At 45.1% G+C, this 16,844-nt stretch overlaps 1 protein-coding gene across 1 annotated transcript in view; it reads right to left on the reverse strand.

Annotated features, from left to right (window-relative positions):
• Lats2 (large tumor suppressor kinase 2) overlaps positions 1-16,844 on the reverse strand; it is a 53,097-nt gene that overhangs the window by 26,503 nt on the left and 9,750 nt on the right. The window contains exon 2 of the mRNA XM_028787223.1: positions 13,745-14,269. Within this exon, the coding sequence (XP_028643056.1) occupies positions 13,745-14,083 (339 nt within the window). The 5' untranslated portion in view covers positions 14,084-14,269. The remainder of the gene's footprint in view (positions 1-13,744; positions 14,270-16,844) is intronic.

Below are 16,844 nucleotides of genomic sequence, written 5' to 3' on the forward strand. Positions count from 1 at the left end.
GGTACCACACAAAGGACGGCTTTATCAGGTGATGTTGCCAGCCTTCACCATTTATGGATACCTGTTGTGTTTATATTGGAATGATCTATTTACTCGCTGGTATGTCCTTTTCTGTCCTGTTACTTCCTGTTGCTATGATTAACACCATGACCAAAGTGACTTACAGAAGAAAAGAGCTTACTTTGGATTACAGTGCCAGGGGGAGACTCCATAATGGTAGAAGAAAGCAGAGGGCACCTGGAAATGGGGTATGGCTATAAACTCTCAAAGTGACATTTTCATCCATCCAGCAAGATCCATGTCATGACCTCCCCAAACAGTTACTGGAAACCAAGTGTTCAAATACACAAGCCTATGGAAGACATTTTCCATTTAAACTACCACACAAACATCAACTATGGACCAGGCACTCAAGTATACGGGCCTAAGATGGCTATTCTCATGGAAACACCACAGATGACACTTCTAAGATCCAATGGTCTTCCTTTTTGTTCTCCCACAGCTAAGCAACAGCAGGAGAGCATTTTGTCACACCAGGCCATTTATATGAAACAAAGTCCAGTACTGGAACATTCCAGCCACTGAAAACATCAGGCCATCGTTGCTACCATGGCTGCTTTAGCTGAATCAAACATGCGCTTATGGACATGACAGGAAGAAGCGTCCTGGAACCGAGACTGCCTGATAATCTCTACTAGGAAACCACCCACTAGGAAAGTTTCACGGCAATGCTCTCCGTCAGAGTGCAGCCCCGTTAGGCTGAGGTACACATGCTATGCACCATGGCCCTTGCAGACCTCAACTGCGCTATCATATCCCTGGCATCCATGTAAAATGTTAGGCCCAGTAGCACATCCCTGCAAATCCAGTGCTAGGGGCAGAGATGGGGATCAGAAAGTGTGTTGAACAGACACCCTAGCCTGTCGGTAAGCTCCAGACTCAGTGAGAGACCTTATTCCAAAAAAATAGTGTGAACAGTAACTGAAGAAGACACCTAGCATTGGTCTATGACTTCCACACGAACATGTAAGGCACACACCCCTGTACACATACTCATGCACACACACATACATATATACCATACACACATACAAAAATATTCAAAAATATCTGGGTGTGGTGGCCAAACCTGTGATCTCAACACTCAGGAAGCTGAGGCAGAAGGACTGTGAAATGAGGCCAGCCTGGACTATAGCCTGTCAAAAACAAAATTCAAAAATGAATTGATCTGTACTAACCACGTCCACACCTCTCTGTTGTTGTCCTCATTCTCTAAGCAATTCCTTCTAGCAACTACATAAGTGGCGTTTACATGAAAACAGACACTAAACATCGTGGAAAGACTACTTAAATTGCACAGGGACGCTGGGCAGTGGTGGCGCACGCCTTTAATCCCTGCACTTGGGAGGCAGAGGCAGACGGATTTCTGAGTTGGAGGCCAGCCTGGTCTACAGTGAGTTCCAGGACAGCCAGGGCTACACAGAGAAACCCTGTCTCAAAAAAAAAACAAACAAACAAAAAAACAAACAAACAAAAAACAAACAAAAAAAAAGAGTTGCAGTGATCATGGTGTCTCTTCACAACAATGGAAACCAACCCTAAGACATCCAACTTTTAAATCCCTCCTAAATAGTACTCCTAATGCAGATTCAGGGGACTGCAAAAAATTATCTTATAGAAAACCGGGCAATCTGGTTTTGAAAACGAGAAGTTTGGAGGAAAAAAAATTGCTTCTCCTTTGTACTGTTCATTTCCTTAAAAGCATCCAGAAAGTTCTCATCTGCAGTTCTTTACATCTCACCCCATCTGATGCCTAGGAAACAGCAGCAGCCTGCAGAGAGGTTGAGCTACCCAGGGCAGCTCTCACTGACCTACAATGAAAGGCTGCTGCTTTTAAGTCAGCACAAGGACAGTGATCATAACAAAGAGAAACTGGGAACTTCCCACAGACAATTGCACAAACATTCAAATAGCTGTTTTACCAGAGGAAAGTCCTACCTGCTGACCTTGCCTGTCACTGTCAAGTGCAGCTTCCCAAGGATAAGGACAGGGACAGCAAAGCTTTGTACCAGCACTCAGAGAGACTAGGGCACATTAGAAAAAAATCATACATACCATGTCCTACAACACTGGTATGGTATGCAGTTCACTGTCACCTTGATGGGGTTTAGAATTACCATGGAAACAGCTCTCTGAACACGTCTATGAGGGAGCTTCTAGATTGGCTGGACTGACTGAAGTGGGAAGACCGACCTGAAATGTGGGCAATACAGCTCGCTCTTCAGACTGGAGTTCTGGACTGAGCAAAAGGAGAAAAGGAGCAGATACTTAATGTAACCCGTGGTTCCCAACTATTTGTCAGGCCTCTCATCCATGACAGAGTACTCTCTAGAACTGTGAGCCAGTATAAATCTTTCCTCCTTTAAGTTGCCTTTGTTAGGTATTTTGTCCATTTAAAGTACATACTACAGCTGCCAACACAGTTGTCCTTGGCATGAATGCTTTGCTCCTAGATTTCCCAGAAGTCAGAAGCATCAGGATGGTCATGGAAGATGACAAAAGTATTCACTAGGCCCAGCTTTGAGCACAACATCATTCTCCTATACAGAGAAAATGAGTGTTTTTATCTAGAGCTGACACTGGCTTTTTATTTTTCATAAAATCAAAGCAATTCACACTGTCACAGCCCCTTCCCACCAAAAAATCCCAGTCTGCTCTAACACACGGGGTTTTTCAATACGATCAGAAAACAAACAAAACATCTAATTCTCTAGTGAGTATAGATAGAAAAATTCAGCCGGGTGGTGGTGGCGCACGCCTTTAGTCCCAGCACTTGGGAGGCAGAGGCAGGCGTATTTCTGAGTTTGAGGCCAGCCTGGTCTACAGAGTGAGTTCCAGGACAGCCAGGGCTACACAGAGAAACCCCGTCTTGAAAAACCAAACCAAACCAAAACAAAACAAAACAAAAAAGATAGAAAAATTCAGTAAAACATTTGCAAACCAAAGGAAAAAAAAAACCATACCACGATCAAGCCAGTTCAGTCCAGGGATGCTAGGCTGGTTCGACATATGCAAAGTAACACATGCAAAACAGAACTGCACTGTGACTCAGCCCTATTGTTGCTGAATTTACCTGCAGGAGCCTAAGTCACACATGACAAAAAAACAAAACAAAAAAAAACAAAACAAAATACACATCTGTGCTCACGGAGGCACTATTCACAAAAGCCACATTATGGAACCAGCCTATGTGACCATCAGTAAACAGAGAAAACACCAAGGTAAACATGGAGGAGTTTTACTAGGCCATATTGAAGGACAAAGTGGCATTTGTAAAACGACAAAAAACCAAAACAGTGGATGCATTTTGAGGTTATCTATGGAGCAAAATCAGAGAAGCTCAGGAAGCCAAGTGCCCTGTTTTCTCTCATGTGAAGAGTCAGGCCTTAGTATCATGGACATAAGGGGCAGAGAAGATGGCTCCACGCTTCAGGTACAAGTGTAAGGGTCTGAGCTTGGAGTCCTAGAACTTGCAAAGCTGTAGCAGCCTGTGAGCCTGTAATCCCAGTGTTGCTGCTTGGGAGACAGGCGGGACAGACAGGAGAATCTCCAGAAACGGACATGCACTGGGTATATGTATCCAGAAAATAAAGAAATCTGCTTCGAACAAGGAACAATGAGGACTAATATCCAAATATGTCCTCTGCCCTCTACACACATGCTGTGGTACATGCATGTCCATACTGCCTACATTCACAAATACTACAAATGTACAAACACACACACACACACACACACACACACACACACACACGCACACATTATATGCACAGATTATGTACTAACACTTAAATAAAACTATGAATATAAGACATGAAATTAGGAGGACTGGGGGGATGAGAGGAGAGAAAAGGATAATGAAGGAAAGCATGGTCAAATACATGTAATACAAAAACATCTTGGAGTCTATCCCTTTGTACAATGAATATGCTAACTGAGAAAAAAATTGTCTGAATTCAAGAAGTACTGTGGGTTTTTTCCTTGTTATTCACTAAATATTACAATGTAACAACTGTTCAGTGCTGAGGTAGCTCAGTTGTAAAACACCAGCATAATGCCCAAGATTCTGGGTTCAATCCCAGTATAATAACACAGGTACTCCCATAGCATTTATGGTGGGTGCATGGTAGATTTTAAGCCATTATAGATGGCCCGAGTGCAGGAGGCCTGCAGTTCAGGTTTATACTCTGCCACTTTATATACATAGAGACTTAAGCAACCTCAGATTTTAGTACTCATGGGTCCTGGAGTTAACTACTGGAGGAGACCTTGGAATGGTTGTACTTATTAGTGGACCAGTTCAGGATTTCCCCCACAGCCTGGAAAACAGGCTTGGGGGGCGGGGGTGGCTATCAGTCACTGATACCTTCCCTTATGAAGACTAATTTCTGACACAGGCCTTTCATCCTAGCACTTGAGAGGCTGAGGCAGGCATATCTCTGAGTTCAAGGCCAGCCTGTGATACATAATAGCCTTGATATTAAAACAAAACAAAATAAAATGGCTCATGGTTAAGGCACTGGCTGCTCTTCCAGAGGACCTGGATTCAATTCCCAGCATCTATGTGGTGACTCACACCCATCTGTAACATGAATTCCAGGGGATCTGATGTTGCCCTCTGGCCTGGCACAGACATACATGCAGGCAAAATACCATACACATAAAGTAAAAATAAATAAAATTTAAGAATGAGGCTTTGGAAACCGCCATCTCTCCTGTTAAGTGGCAAGCTTCTCTTTCTACCATGAAACCGAAGGCAAGTAAGCTTCCTCTGCATTAGCTGTCTAGACTGCTTGCTGTCCTTGGCTTCCATTACAGAAGATGTGGACTAGCTCTGACTTGGAAAGGTTCTTTCTTTCTTCCTTTCTTTCTTTCTTTCTTTCTTTCTTTCTTTCTTTCTTTCTTTCTTTCATTCTTTTGGTTAGCAGATATGTGAATAGGCAGATAAATCAAAAGGCCATTTTCTGAGGCAAGTGTAAAATATTCAGAATTCAATTAGAAAGCAAGTATTTACTAAAAACAAAACAATTTGTTATAGGGCTAAATGAATACAATGTTCTCTCTGATCTGGAGCAGAGGACAGTAGCCATAGCGACTGTCGAGTGCAGGTGCTGAGGTCAGTGTGCAACACCTCAGGATTTACTCTTGTCCAGAGTGGAAGATGAGAGAAGCCTTCAGCAATAAAAAGGGAACTGCTCAAGGCAGATGCTGTGCTGAGAGGTGGGAGAGAAGGTGAGCGTGTCTCAGCTAAGGTCACCTAGGCTGTGACAGTGTGGGTTGGAGGCCAGTCTTCCACCATAATACTGCTCGGGCAGTATGGTCAGGGAGGCCATGCTCACATGAGTCTGACATTCCTCACCCAGAGGCCCAGGAACAGCACAGCACTCACACAGCACTCTCAGAACCTTCTGTGTCACCCACTGACTAGTTTTCCTTCCTCCCTTCTCATCTGCATCCACCCTGCGATTGGCACAGGGTTTAAGTGCAGAAGCTGAAGGACTTGAGCCTGAATCCTGGGTCAGCCATCTCTTCTCTGCCACCACAGGGAAGCTCTCTAATCCCCATGTGAGCCAGGCTTTACTGCCAACCCAGCCTCTTCATGTTTTTAGAAAGTTCTGTGAATGTGCATGTACAACAGCACACACACATGGAGGTCAGAGGAAAACTTGTGGACATCAGTTCTCTCCTACCATGTGGGTCCTGGGGATACAATTCAGTTCACTTGGCTTGGCCACAGTGCTCTTCCTTACTGAGCTATCTCAGGCCCTTTAAACATCTGAGCCCATGCCTGGCAGAAAATGACACCCGATTATTATTATGACAGGTGGAAGGTCTTAAACATGAGCTGTGCAGAGAAAGTTATTTTGTAGTTTTACATGAACTTTTAAATAACTTTTGAGTATCCACGACTGCCCTGGAACTCACTATGTAGACCAGGCTGGTCTTGAACTCAAAGAAGTTCGCTTGCCTCTGCCTCCCAAATGCTCATTTTTGGTTTTTGTGATAGGACCTTCCATATGTAACCCAGGATGAAGTCAAACTTCGAAGAGCTGGGATCATAGATTACGTACCACCACACCCAGATTTGATAAGCATTTTTAATCTCTCAAACAAATACTGAAATTTGTTGGTGACGAAAAGGTGTTTCTGAGACCAGGCCTCATGATGTAGCCCTGGCTGACCCTGAACTTTCAGCTTTTTTTGTGGTCTGGGGATCCAAACCCAGGTCTGCACACTTGCACACAAGCCCTTGGCCCATGGAGCCATCTCCCCAGCCCACAGCCATGTGTCCTTCTGTCACTTGGAGAGCAGCAGTGTACTTAAAGTGTTTATGAGGGACATCAGGCCAGTATTTGGTCTTAAAATCCCTAGATACTGTACCTCAACTGAAGTTTTGTTTTTAAAAATCCCAGAGACAGATGAAAGAAGAAAGTAGAGGAATACTGTTTAAAACCCTAGCAGATGGATGCATGGAGCTTCACTATGCTATTTGACTCTGAAATTCTGTAAAACAAAGTCATAAATTCACATAACCAAGTAACAGTAACTGTCTATGGGTGGTGGGCTCATGATGGCTCAATTTTCCTACCTTAGGACGTTATGTTGTAATAAACATTTCTTTGTACAGAGAAGGGACTGTCCTCATTCCCCTCTTCTTCCCCCTCCTTGCCCAGCTCCCTCCCCTCCCACTACACAGCCCCACACTCCAGTACTATGCAGTTTAGCAACTGTGGACAAATTGGTTTGCTCCAGTACTATGCAGTTTAGCAACTGTGGACAAATTGGGTTGAAGTGGCGATCCCTCCTGGAGGGGATTTACCAGGATTCCATACACAGCTCTCACACAAACAGGGATTCAGAAACCTGAGGGGCCGGCCTCCACTGAACCCAGCCCACACTGAGAGAATGGCCACAGAGACCACAGGACAGTGGGAATGTGACTATGTAGCTCACGTAGGGGGTTGCACTCAGGCTGGAATGACAATATGGGGAAAGCCAAAAAGGATAAGGTCATACAGCTTGCTGACAGGGTGAAAAAGGCAGACCCATTTGAAGCATAAGGGCTGAACCAGGAACAGAAGAAAAAAATGCAGTCTACTGGGTAAGTGGGATCAGACAGGAGGAGAAAGAGGGACACTGGGTACCAAATGAGGTGCTGGACATTGCGTTTGGAAGCTTGCTGGAGAGTCACTGGGTCAAGGCAGCAGAACCTAGATGCAGAGCAGATATCTACAGTGACAATGCATGGCTGAAAGCACTTTGAAAAAGCAGCAGGCACTGAGAAAAGCACCTACTAACACAGAGGCTGGGGTAGAGAGCAGTGCCAAAACCAAGTACAGTATCCAGACCCAGGAAGAATGCCCAGGACGGTCCTGTGTCAGAGAGGGTAAGGGAGCAAAAGGGACTTGCAGGAAGGGAGAGGCACTAGAGAGGCAGAGGTAGCAGAGCCTCCAGTCTGGTGAAGGGCCCTGAAACCATCATTGGCATCTGAAAGAGGGGTGGGTCTCTGCTCCAAACTCTTTACTCTCCTGGGAAGCACAAAGGCAGAGCTGTGAATAGGGCCAACCAAAAACCATCCCACCAAGACTCACTGGCTCATTCCAGCTGGGGGAGGCTACTACAGCTGGCCTGAACATTTCCAAAGTCAAACAGAAAACCAGGAAGCAACAGTAAGGCTGCAGAAGGCTGGAGGCAAAGAGGGAAGGTGACAGAGCTACAAAGCTTCCTGAAGCAGTCTCTAAGACACTAAGAGACAGCTGACACAGGGTTCACTCTGTTCTACTCTGTCACATTCTTGGGAACTCCTAGATGTCACTTGTCACCAGCCAATGCTCTTTTGCTGAATAAAAGCTTTTATAAACCAAATGACATTATGTCACATTTACACTGAATGTTTACTTGCTGGCTGCGACAAAATTTTTGTTGTTAATCACTTATTTTTTTATACAAAACAACTTTGATATACATGATTAATAATTCTTCTCAAAGCCAGCCAAATACATATCTCTGGGTTTGAGGAAATCTATATGTGATTCCAAAGGAAAGGGGACTAGGATCCTGAAAGCTGGTCAGAGGACAATGAGCTTTGTATTTAACAAAATATGGCAGATGGCATTGGGTTTTGTTGACATATTCCAACATGCTCCAGCCATGTGCCAGCCACCATGCAGGAAGGCCTTCTTTTCTACCCCTCAAGACGGCTCATGATGCTAGAGTATTTAACTCAATAATCTAGAGACAAGATTCTCTCTGGTGATAATGCCAGACAATGCAGTTGTACCTCGGTCCCTAATAAGAGCTCCATTCTCTTTCTTCCTGACTGACAGCACACAGTTTTGTTGGGAGTGGCCCTGTGCTGGTCTCTGGCAGGCAGTGCAAACCCTGGAATTCAGAGCCTTTCCCCCAAGATCCCTCCTGTCAGGCTGCTATGATTCCTAATCTGAGCTACATTTGTTCTACAGCCTGAGAGCCCAGCTGACCACCATAATTGTGACAGAAAACTTCAGGGTAACAAAATGGGCTTCAAGTAAATCTATTTGTGATTGCCAGCTATCTTCACATTGTGGCACACAGAGAAAATGCTAGCATTTGTACTGAGGGCTGGGTAGATAGATTCAGGGTACTGTGGCTATTGAGAGATTGCTTGTAATTTTATGGACATGGATATACCACTCTTTAACATTTTGGGTTTAAAATTGGATAATGTTTTCCTAATTTTAAAAAAGGATGTATTAAGCAATATATGAATGTGCTAGACATGTTTGTTTGTTTGTTTGTTTGTTTTTGGTTTTTCGAGACAGGGTTTCTCTGTGTAGCCCTGGCTGTCCTGGAACTCACTCTGTAGACCAGGCTGGCCTCGAACTCAGAAATCTGCCTGCCTCTGCCTCCCAAGTGCTAGGATTAAAGGCATGCGCCACCACCGCCCGGCTTGTTTTTGTTTTTAACAGTGAAATAGGCTCTCATCTGGTGTTGGGGGAGGTGATGGAGGCTTTTGTCTGGACCAGTATGTGAGTCACATTTGCTTTGGCAAATATTAACAATTTCAACATTCCAGCAGCTAGGAGGCTGTGGAGCACTGGAAGGATTCTTGAAAGCCAGGCCTCAGAGCAGGGGAAGTGAAACATCAGTACCACAGCCTGCCTGCATCACAGGCCTCCCAAACAGAGTGCCCTGTGAGTCCTATAGCAAACTGCTATAGAGGACAGAACAGCTCAAATCCACATGGGGACTTCAGGAAGAGCCTGCTGCTGAAACAAAGCAAGCTTGAGAGATACCAGGATCCCTGCAGGAAGAAGGTGGGAGCTACAAAATACAACTCTGAGTGCCCCAAATAAGTGAACAGACAGGAAATCTGTGCTTGGTGGAGCGTGGGCTGCTGGAACGTGCTGAGGACCAGGGCTGCAGCTGTAGCACTGGGCATACCAGTGCTTGCAAGGACTGCACACTCAGCCAGCAAAATGCCAGAAGAGGCATTCTGATAACCCACAACTTCAGCAGGGTGTGAGGGAACAAGAGGGAGAAGTTACAGTACACAGAAAACAGACTGAAAAGCCAACAGCCATTCAGCACTGAGCCTGGTGACAAGCATCACATGCCAAACCAGAACTCTTTTTTTTTTAAGATTTATTTATTTTATGTATATGAGTACACTGTAGATAGCTGTCTTCAGACACACCAGAAGAGGGCATTAGATCCCATTACAGATGGTTGTGAGCCACCATGTGGTTGCTGGGAATTGAACTCAGGACCTCTGGAAGAGCAGTCAGTGCTCTTAACCGCTGAGCCATCTCACCAGCCCTCAAACCGGAACTCTTAGCCACCACTCAGCATCTCAAGACCTGCCACTGGCAAGTGCTCTGCATCTCTTTCTGATTCTCAACTCACTGGAGCTTAAAACAGGGCCTACAGCCCATCTCACATGACACGTAGGGCATGCTGCATGCCATGTAGGAAGAGCATGTACAACCTGCTCCAAACAGCTGCTCACTCCTAGGTGAGCACCCAGTACATGGGGGCTCTGTCCCTTTGTAGTACTGCCAAGGACTGGTGTGACTGCTGAGGAAATTTCATGTTCTTCCCTTGATGGCTCAAGAATGTCACGAATTGACTTCCTTTGCTAATTTCCCAGAGCATCTTGCTCACCCCACACTGAGCCTATTGTCAGGAAGTTGCCTGGAAGAAGGCACATCCTGACCACTGCCTGTGTGGTGAAGAAAGTCGGTTTGTTTACATTCTCTCTACCCTGGTTCCACTAAAGACCTGAATTACTTGAGCACATGTAGGGTGGGTTAAAAAAACTACAGTTGACACAGAAACCTAGGACCAAGGAACTGTTAAGGACATGGACACACAGACTGAAAAAACCACAGGTCAGATTTGGGGTCCAGGGAGAAAACAGCATTCCTTAAGGGAGGCAAAGCCATTTCCTACTACCCCTATCCGAGAGAAATTTCTCGTCTGAATCGTTCCCCAGGGGACACACCTGAGGAAGGTGGTGTTCTAAGACTGCCAGGAGCCATGGGTCTGCACTAGGAGCTATGCTCAAGACCTCAGGCTCCAAAACACCCCAGGCTCCCTGAGAACAGGAATGTGGCACATAGCAACTCTCAACCCCCATGCAACTACTCTGCCTGTCACCCAACAGCACCTCTACATATGCACCAGAAGAAAGAGCCTCCTGTCTCCAAACAACACCTCCCTACCCCATGTGCATGCTCCACCTGTCTCCCAACAAGTCTGCAACCCTCACCATGCAGGGGTGCCACCTGCCTGTCACCCACTACAGCTCAAGCAGAGAATACAATTCCCACAGAGAAATGCTACCTACATGCAACCAAAGCTGCACAGTGTGACTGTGTAATTGGAACTTGCCTTCCAAGGCCTCAATCTCTAGCTAAAGAACAGCTAGCTCCTTCTATAACATTAACCTAGCTACCTGCTTATAAGGCTTCATGTGACTTATTTGGAAAAGTTACATATATTATGTACACAGTGTATCATCTGGCAAACACTTTGCATTGCTATATTGAAAATATCATAACGTTGTTCACATTTTCCAGATACTTCCATTTTAAAAGGTTTAATATCCATACATGCTAGATATGGGTGTAACTAATGTGTGAAAATTAATGGAGTTGTAAGTTTACAAGTTTACCTTAATATGACATTTAAAAGAAAATGACCATGTCAAGCAGTCAAGTAAATATTTTCAACTAGCCATAGTACAAACAATACAGAAAGCACAGGTGTCTGCACAGGTGATAAGACATTACTTGTGGAGTTAAGTGCAGAAGAGCAAGACAGGAGGTTCACTTGAGCGCCAGAGTTCAAGGCCAGTCTGGACATACAGCAAGAACCTGGCTCAAAAAGAAATAGTGTGTGTGTGGAAAAATCATGGGCTACCACCCACAGGGAAACATGGTACTCTGGCCACTCTACTAAATTACAGGAAATTTAGAGGTGTCACTTTAAGTCAAACTAAAGAAGGACCAAGGTGCATCTAAAGAATGCATCTAAGGTACTAGGGCCTGAGAAGGTGCTAGGGTAAGAACGCTCTTCACCTAGTGCACAGATTCTAACAAGGAGCTTCAGTCTACCCACACACAGCTCCAGGGCAATGTCAGTCCTCCCCTCCTGTTGTCAGTGTTCACATCAGGACTTTTCCTACCAGAACCTTCTGAAAGCAAATGCACTCTTGTCTGAACTGGAGGGGGAGGGGGATGCAGCTGTTTTAAGTTTTAAAGTAACACTAGACTGCAAACTGACTGAATTATTTGGGGAGCATTGACTATGGTAAATGGGAGGCCTTTCTGATAGCAATTAACATAATTAGGTGTGGATGGGCCTTTGCAGGCAGCAGAGCATCTTAGCTCTCCTGTATTTGGATTTCACAAAGCACTCAGTTCATTTCTTGCTCTGCAATTATCACTAATGGATTTTACTTCAATAAGATCCCACCTGTACTCTGGATTGTTTGTTTGACTTGTTTCTCTTACATTTCAGGCTCTGGTTGCCTCGTTTGCTTGCAACTGATTTACAGTACGAAGGATCTTAAGATTTGCTGTTGGCCTGAAAGCCCGCTCCTCCACCTCACTCTGCTGTCTCCCCAGAGCTGTCCCTTCTCTACTTTTAAACCACCATGCTCTGTTAGGGAGCAGCACTTGGCAGCATATTTAACTTCAAACTCTCACAATAAGACAGGCCATGTGGCTGCTGTCAGCTTCCAGTGCTATGACAGGCCATACATCATTCGAAATGCTCTGCTGTATAAAGGTAACTCCACTAAATGACGCCTGCAAGAGCCATGGTAACTGTGGCGTATCTCCAAGTGCCAGAGAAGTCACTACAAAATGTGGGATGTTTTACAAGCACATTAACCACAGTAGTCAGTCCTCTAAACTACAAAAGAACTGACATTCCCTTAGGAAGTTAAGCGTGACATGGTCAGCCTGTGCTACAACTAGGATCCAGACATTAGTGAGCTTCCCTTAGGGTGGTGTGGTTAGCCTGTGCTACGACTGTGATACAGTCAGATGCATACATTGTGAAGGTGTCCTAAATACTCGATCTGAGTTACATGTAACAGATGCTCCATGTTATACAATGGAGACACTGGTTCTGAGCAACCACATTTTGATGATTCCCATGTCTTGTCTATCAGTACCTCTGCTTTCTGAACATGGCTATCTCCTCTGTAACAGCATACTCACTGGTTTTTGGAACAGGAGGAAACCCCTGGCTTCAGTGGCACACTGCTATCCCTGTAAGTACTAGGGAGGCGCAAGCAGAAGGATCAGGAATGCAAGGCCAGCATGAGCTATATCAAACTTTGTCTTAAAACAATAAATAAGAAATCAGAACAATGCCAGGCGGTGGTGGCACACGCCTTTAATCCCAGCACTTGGGAAGCAGAGACAGGCGGATTCCTGAGTTCGAGGCCAGCCTGGTCTACCGAGTGAGTTCCAGGACAGCCCAGGCTATAAAGAGAAACCCTGTCTCGAAAAACCAAAAAAAAGAAAAGAAATCAGAACAAGGGGCTGAAGAGCTGGCTCAGTGGTTAAGAGCACTGATTACTCTTCCAGAGGTACTGAGTTCAATTCCCAGCAACCACATGGTGGCTCACAACCATCTGTAATGGGATCTAATGCCCTCTTCTGGTGTGTCTGAAGAGAGCAATGGTGTACTTATATACATTAAATAAATAAATAAATAAATAAATAAATAAAATCAGAACAAGGACAGGTACAGAACTGTCAACAAATAAAATTTTAAGAAAACAAAAACAGTAGAAAACAGAGACTAGTTCATGCGTGTTAAATATAAATAGCACTCATTCAGGAAGGAAATGAATATACAAACTAAAAACAAGGTAAGAGAAGCAAGTCTCTTGCCCACAGAAGCTCGGAATAATCCCAAGCAGGTCCCAAGGAGAGGGCTAAGAATAGAACTGGAAGAAGGCACAGCTGAGTAGGCAGCATATGCTTAGCATGCACAGGGCCCTGAGTTCCACACACATACACACAAGCAAACCCACAGCAGAATGAAAAAGCAGCAAGGAACAATTTCAAGGCGGAAAAGTGCCTAAGACCCTTGGAGAGAAGGCAGCTACTGGCTAAGGGATACAGTGTGTGAACAGTTCAGAGCTTGCACAGAGCTGCTGAAGGATGTTGGCACCCAGACCCACCTGGTCACATCCTGCATTCACCAACTCCTGAAGCATCTGCCGGTTCACCTCTGTAGCTGCTGAAGTGCCTGACTCATTGGCAAAAGGCAGGAGGGAATATCGGATTTCCCTGAGCGCTTTTTGATAAGGTCCAAACTTCGGGGTGGCTCTCATCTGCTGCTGTCTGGAGGCATCTTTGCTCCCCAGGACTTTGGCATCCAGGGAAGTGTCACTATTTGGTCCCACCAGCAGCCCCTGAGTGGAAGACTTGGATGGCTGCTTCAGGCCCTCTCGAATCTCTTGCAATCGCTGCCGGCTATTTCCAGAGTAAGTTGTGGCAGGGAAGGTCTTCGGCCTCATCCTTACTCCAGTCTCCTTTCACCATAAATACAATCTTCTCAAAGAGTCAACAGTCAATGGTGGCGGTGAATCGTAAACATGCTTTCAGAACAACTTCCTTTCAAAAATTTTCTGTCCTTCAATTTCTGTAGTTCCTAAAGAGAACCTAAAATTTTCCAGAGTTTTCATTTTGAAGACCATCACTCTCTGAAAAAGAAAACAAGACAAAAGTGTTGTCCATTTGTGGATTTCACATAATGTTAAAGCTACTTTCCAGAAACGCGTGGTGATTTTGGAAATATTCCACCTACAGAGTAAAGAGAAAGCATATCGCTTTCAGAAGTGTCATGTGCTACTCGGCTCTGGAACTGCCCCAAGAAGATCCCTGTAACAGGAAGCTCACAGCCAAGTGTCTCCACAAACACCACACAGGGCAGCAGTGTCTCAACAACTGGGAAGCGCACTGTCATGTGATTCTGAAAACCATAGCCTGGGGATTTAGGGTTAAACATGCCAAGCAGATTTCTGGCTTTTCCGTCCTATCAACCAAGTCCTGATCCACACCACTGTCCCTTAGCCTGTGGCTTTACCACTGTCCCTCGGCCTGTGGCTTTACCCAACATCTTCACCCACCTGAGGCTGTGGTCCTTCATATTTTTTGAAAATTTTTTTGATGAAGCCCTCCCCAATTTTTCTGAATAAAACAGGTCCAAACACTCACCATATTTAAAGTATTCTCTACTACAATTGAAGGTGTTCCACACAGTACCCTGAGAATGACTGTAACAGGGCTGGAGAGCTAGCTCAGCAGTTAAGATCACATGTTACTCTTCCAGAGGGCCAGGGTTCAATTCCTAGCACCCACAGGGTAAGCCACAACCATTGTAACTCCAGTTCAGGGAATCTGACACCCTCTTCAGGTACCAGTCACATATATACATGCAGGCAAAACTCTTACACGCATGAAATAAATACATTTTTAAAAAGAGTGAGCGAGCCAGGCAGTGGTGGTGCATTCCTTTAATCCCAGCACTTGGGAGGCAGAGGCAGGCGGATTTCTGAGTTCGAGGCCAGCCTGGTCTACAGAGTGAGTTCCAGGACAGCCAGGGCTACACAGAGAAACCCTGTCTTAAAAAACAACAACAACAACAAAAGTGAGCGAGTACTAGACAATGTTCCACTCCAAGTCATGCTTAGTAGTCTTCAACTCTCATGAAACAGAAGAAAGGCCCTTGGGAGACACTACCCTCAGAATGTACACTGGACCTTTCCCTTGGCTATCCGGTGTGGTCTGATGCTCTCGTGAAGCTCATCAGGGCCCACAGCTACCAGCTCCCCTGAGATGACAAGAAAAAAGCATGATATTCTGCAGCTGTTGTGTTGTTGAGCTGTGAGCTGTAGGTTTTATGAATTGCATTTATTTTCTATTTACAATATTTCTAATTTATGATGCATTTATCAAGAAGTAACCCAGTCACAAACCAAGAGGCATCGATACTCCCAACTGTGAGAGTGTGGCACCTTTCCTGTGCCCTCAGCACTCACACGGTCTTCACCTGCAGTGCCCTCTGTAGGAAAGACAGGCTGACACACCCACACCCCAGATCATACCCATCTTTCACCCTCCTCACTGACTCCCTCTCACACTAAAGAGCACAGAAATCTGACTTCAAAGGATATACTTTGGAGTCTCAATAAACAAAGAAAAACTGACCCCCAAAAGAGCACCCTCTAAAGATAGGCAAAGAATCAGGACTTCTAACTCCAGCAAAGAACCCCATAACCACAAAACAACACCCTGCTTCACAGACTTCTTCACATGGAGCAAAAATACAGGTAACTAACATTATCCAGTACTTACTGTCTAAGTTTTATATGAATTAACTAACATCCTGTTACACCACCACATACAGCAGGAAATACTAGCATTGGCATTATACTGGCTGTGCTTTGTGTGAGGACAGTGGTCTCCACTGCTGTAATTATCTACTCTCTCAGTACCAATGACAAGAATCCATTACAAAGAAGTAGACTAAGTTCCCACCATGAAATCTACATTTTACCATATGGTTTCTGGCACTCGGAGTCACTGAAATGGCCGTGTGAGGCAGTACAGGGAGTGAGCTGTGAGAGGGCAGCAGAGCCCCTAGGCCCCAGGCTGGCTACAGCCCAGAAGCCTAGAGCTCTGCTTAACTTATGCAAAATGGGGCATATTGCAACCACACTCATTTCCAGGGACTTCCTGGACTGATCATCTGTTCAGAAAGACCTAGATTTCTAAAACCATAGCTCACATTCCAGCAAAAACGGGACGGTTTCTAAGAGCCTGCAAAGCATGTGTGGAGAGTCCTGGGAGTGACTCGCTCGGCTAGGAGCTTGCAAAGGATTACTGCCTTTCCACTCAGAATTCACATCAAATCACAGTCTCTAAAACTTCCATTTTCTTCCCTTTCTTTCAATAATTAGAATTGTGAATACACCTTTGATAAACACCTGACAATAAGCAATCAGGGGAGGAAGGCTCTGCTTGGCTCACAATTCCAGGTTACAGCCCCTCATTATGGGACATCACACAGCAGGTACTTGTCAAATGCATTGAGAATGGACACACACATTCCAGCTCACTCTCTACACAGACACAGCCCAGGATCCTGAGAATGGCATGGCCCACATGGGTGGGTCTTCTGCTTCAATGAATACAATCAAAACGGACTCCTGCAGACAGGCCCACAGGCCACACTGACTGCTGCAGACAGGCCCACAGGACACACTGACTCCTGCA

Source organism: Grammomys surdaster, unplaced genomic scaffold (genome assembly GCF_004785775.1).
Source record: "Grammomys surdaster isolate TR1022 unplaced genomic scaffold, NIH_TR_1.0 125617, whole genome shotgun sequence".
In the NCBI taxonomy this organism is placed as follows: Eukaryota; Metazoa; Chordata; class Mammalia; order Rodentia; family Muridae; genus Grammomys; species Grammomys surdaster.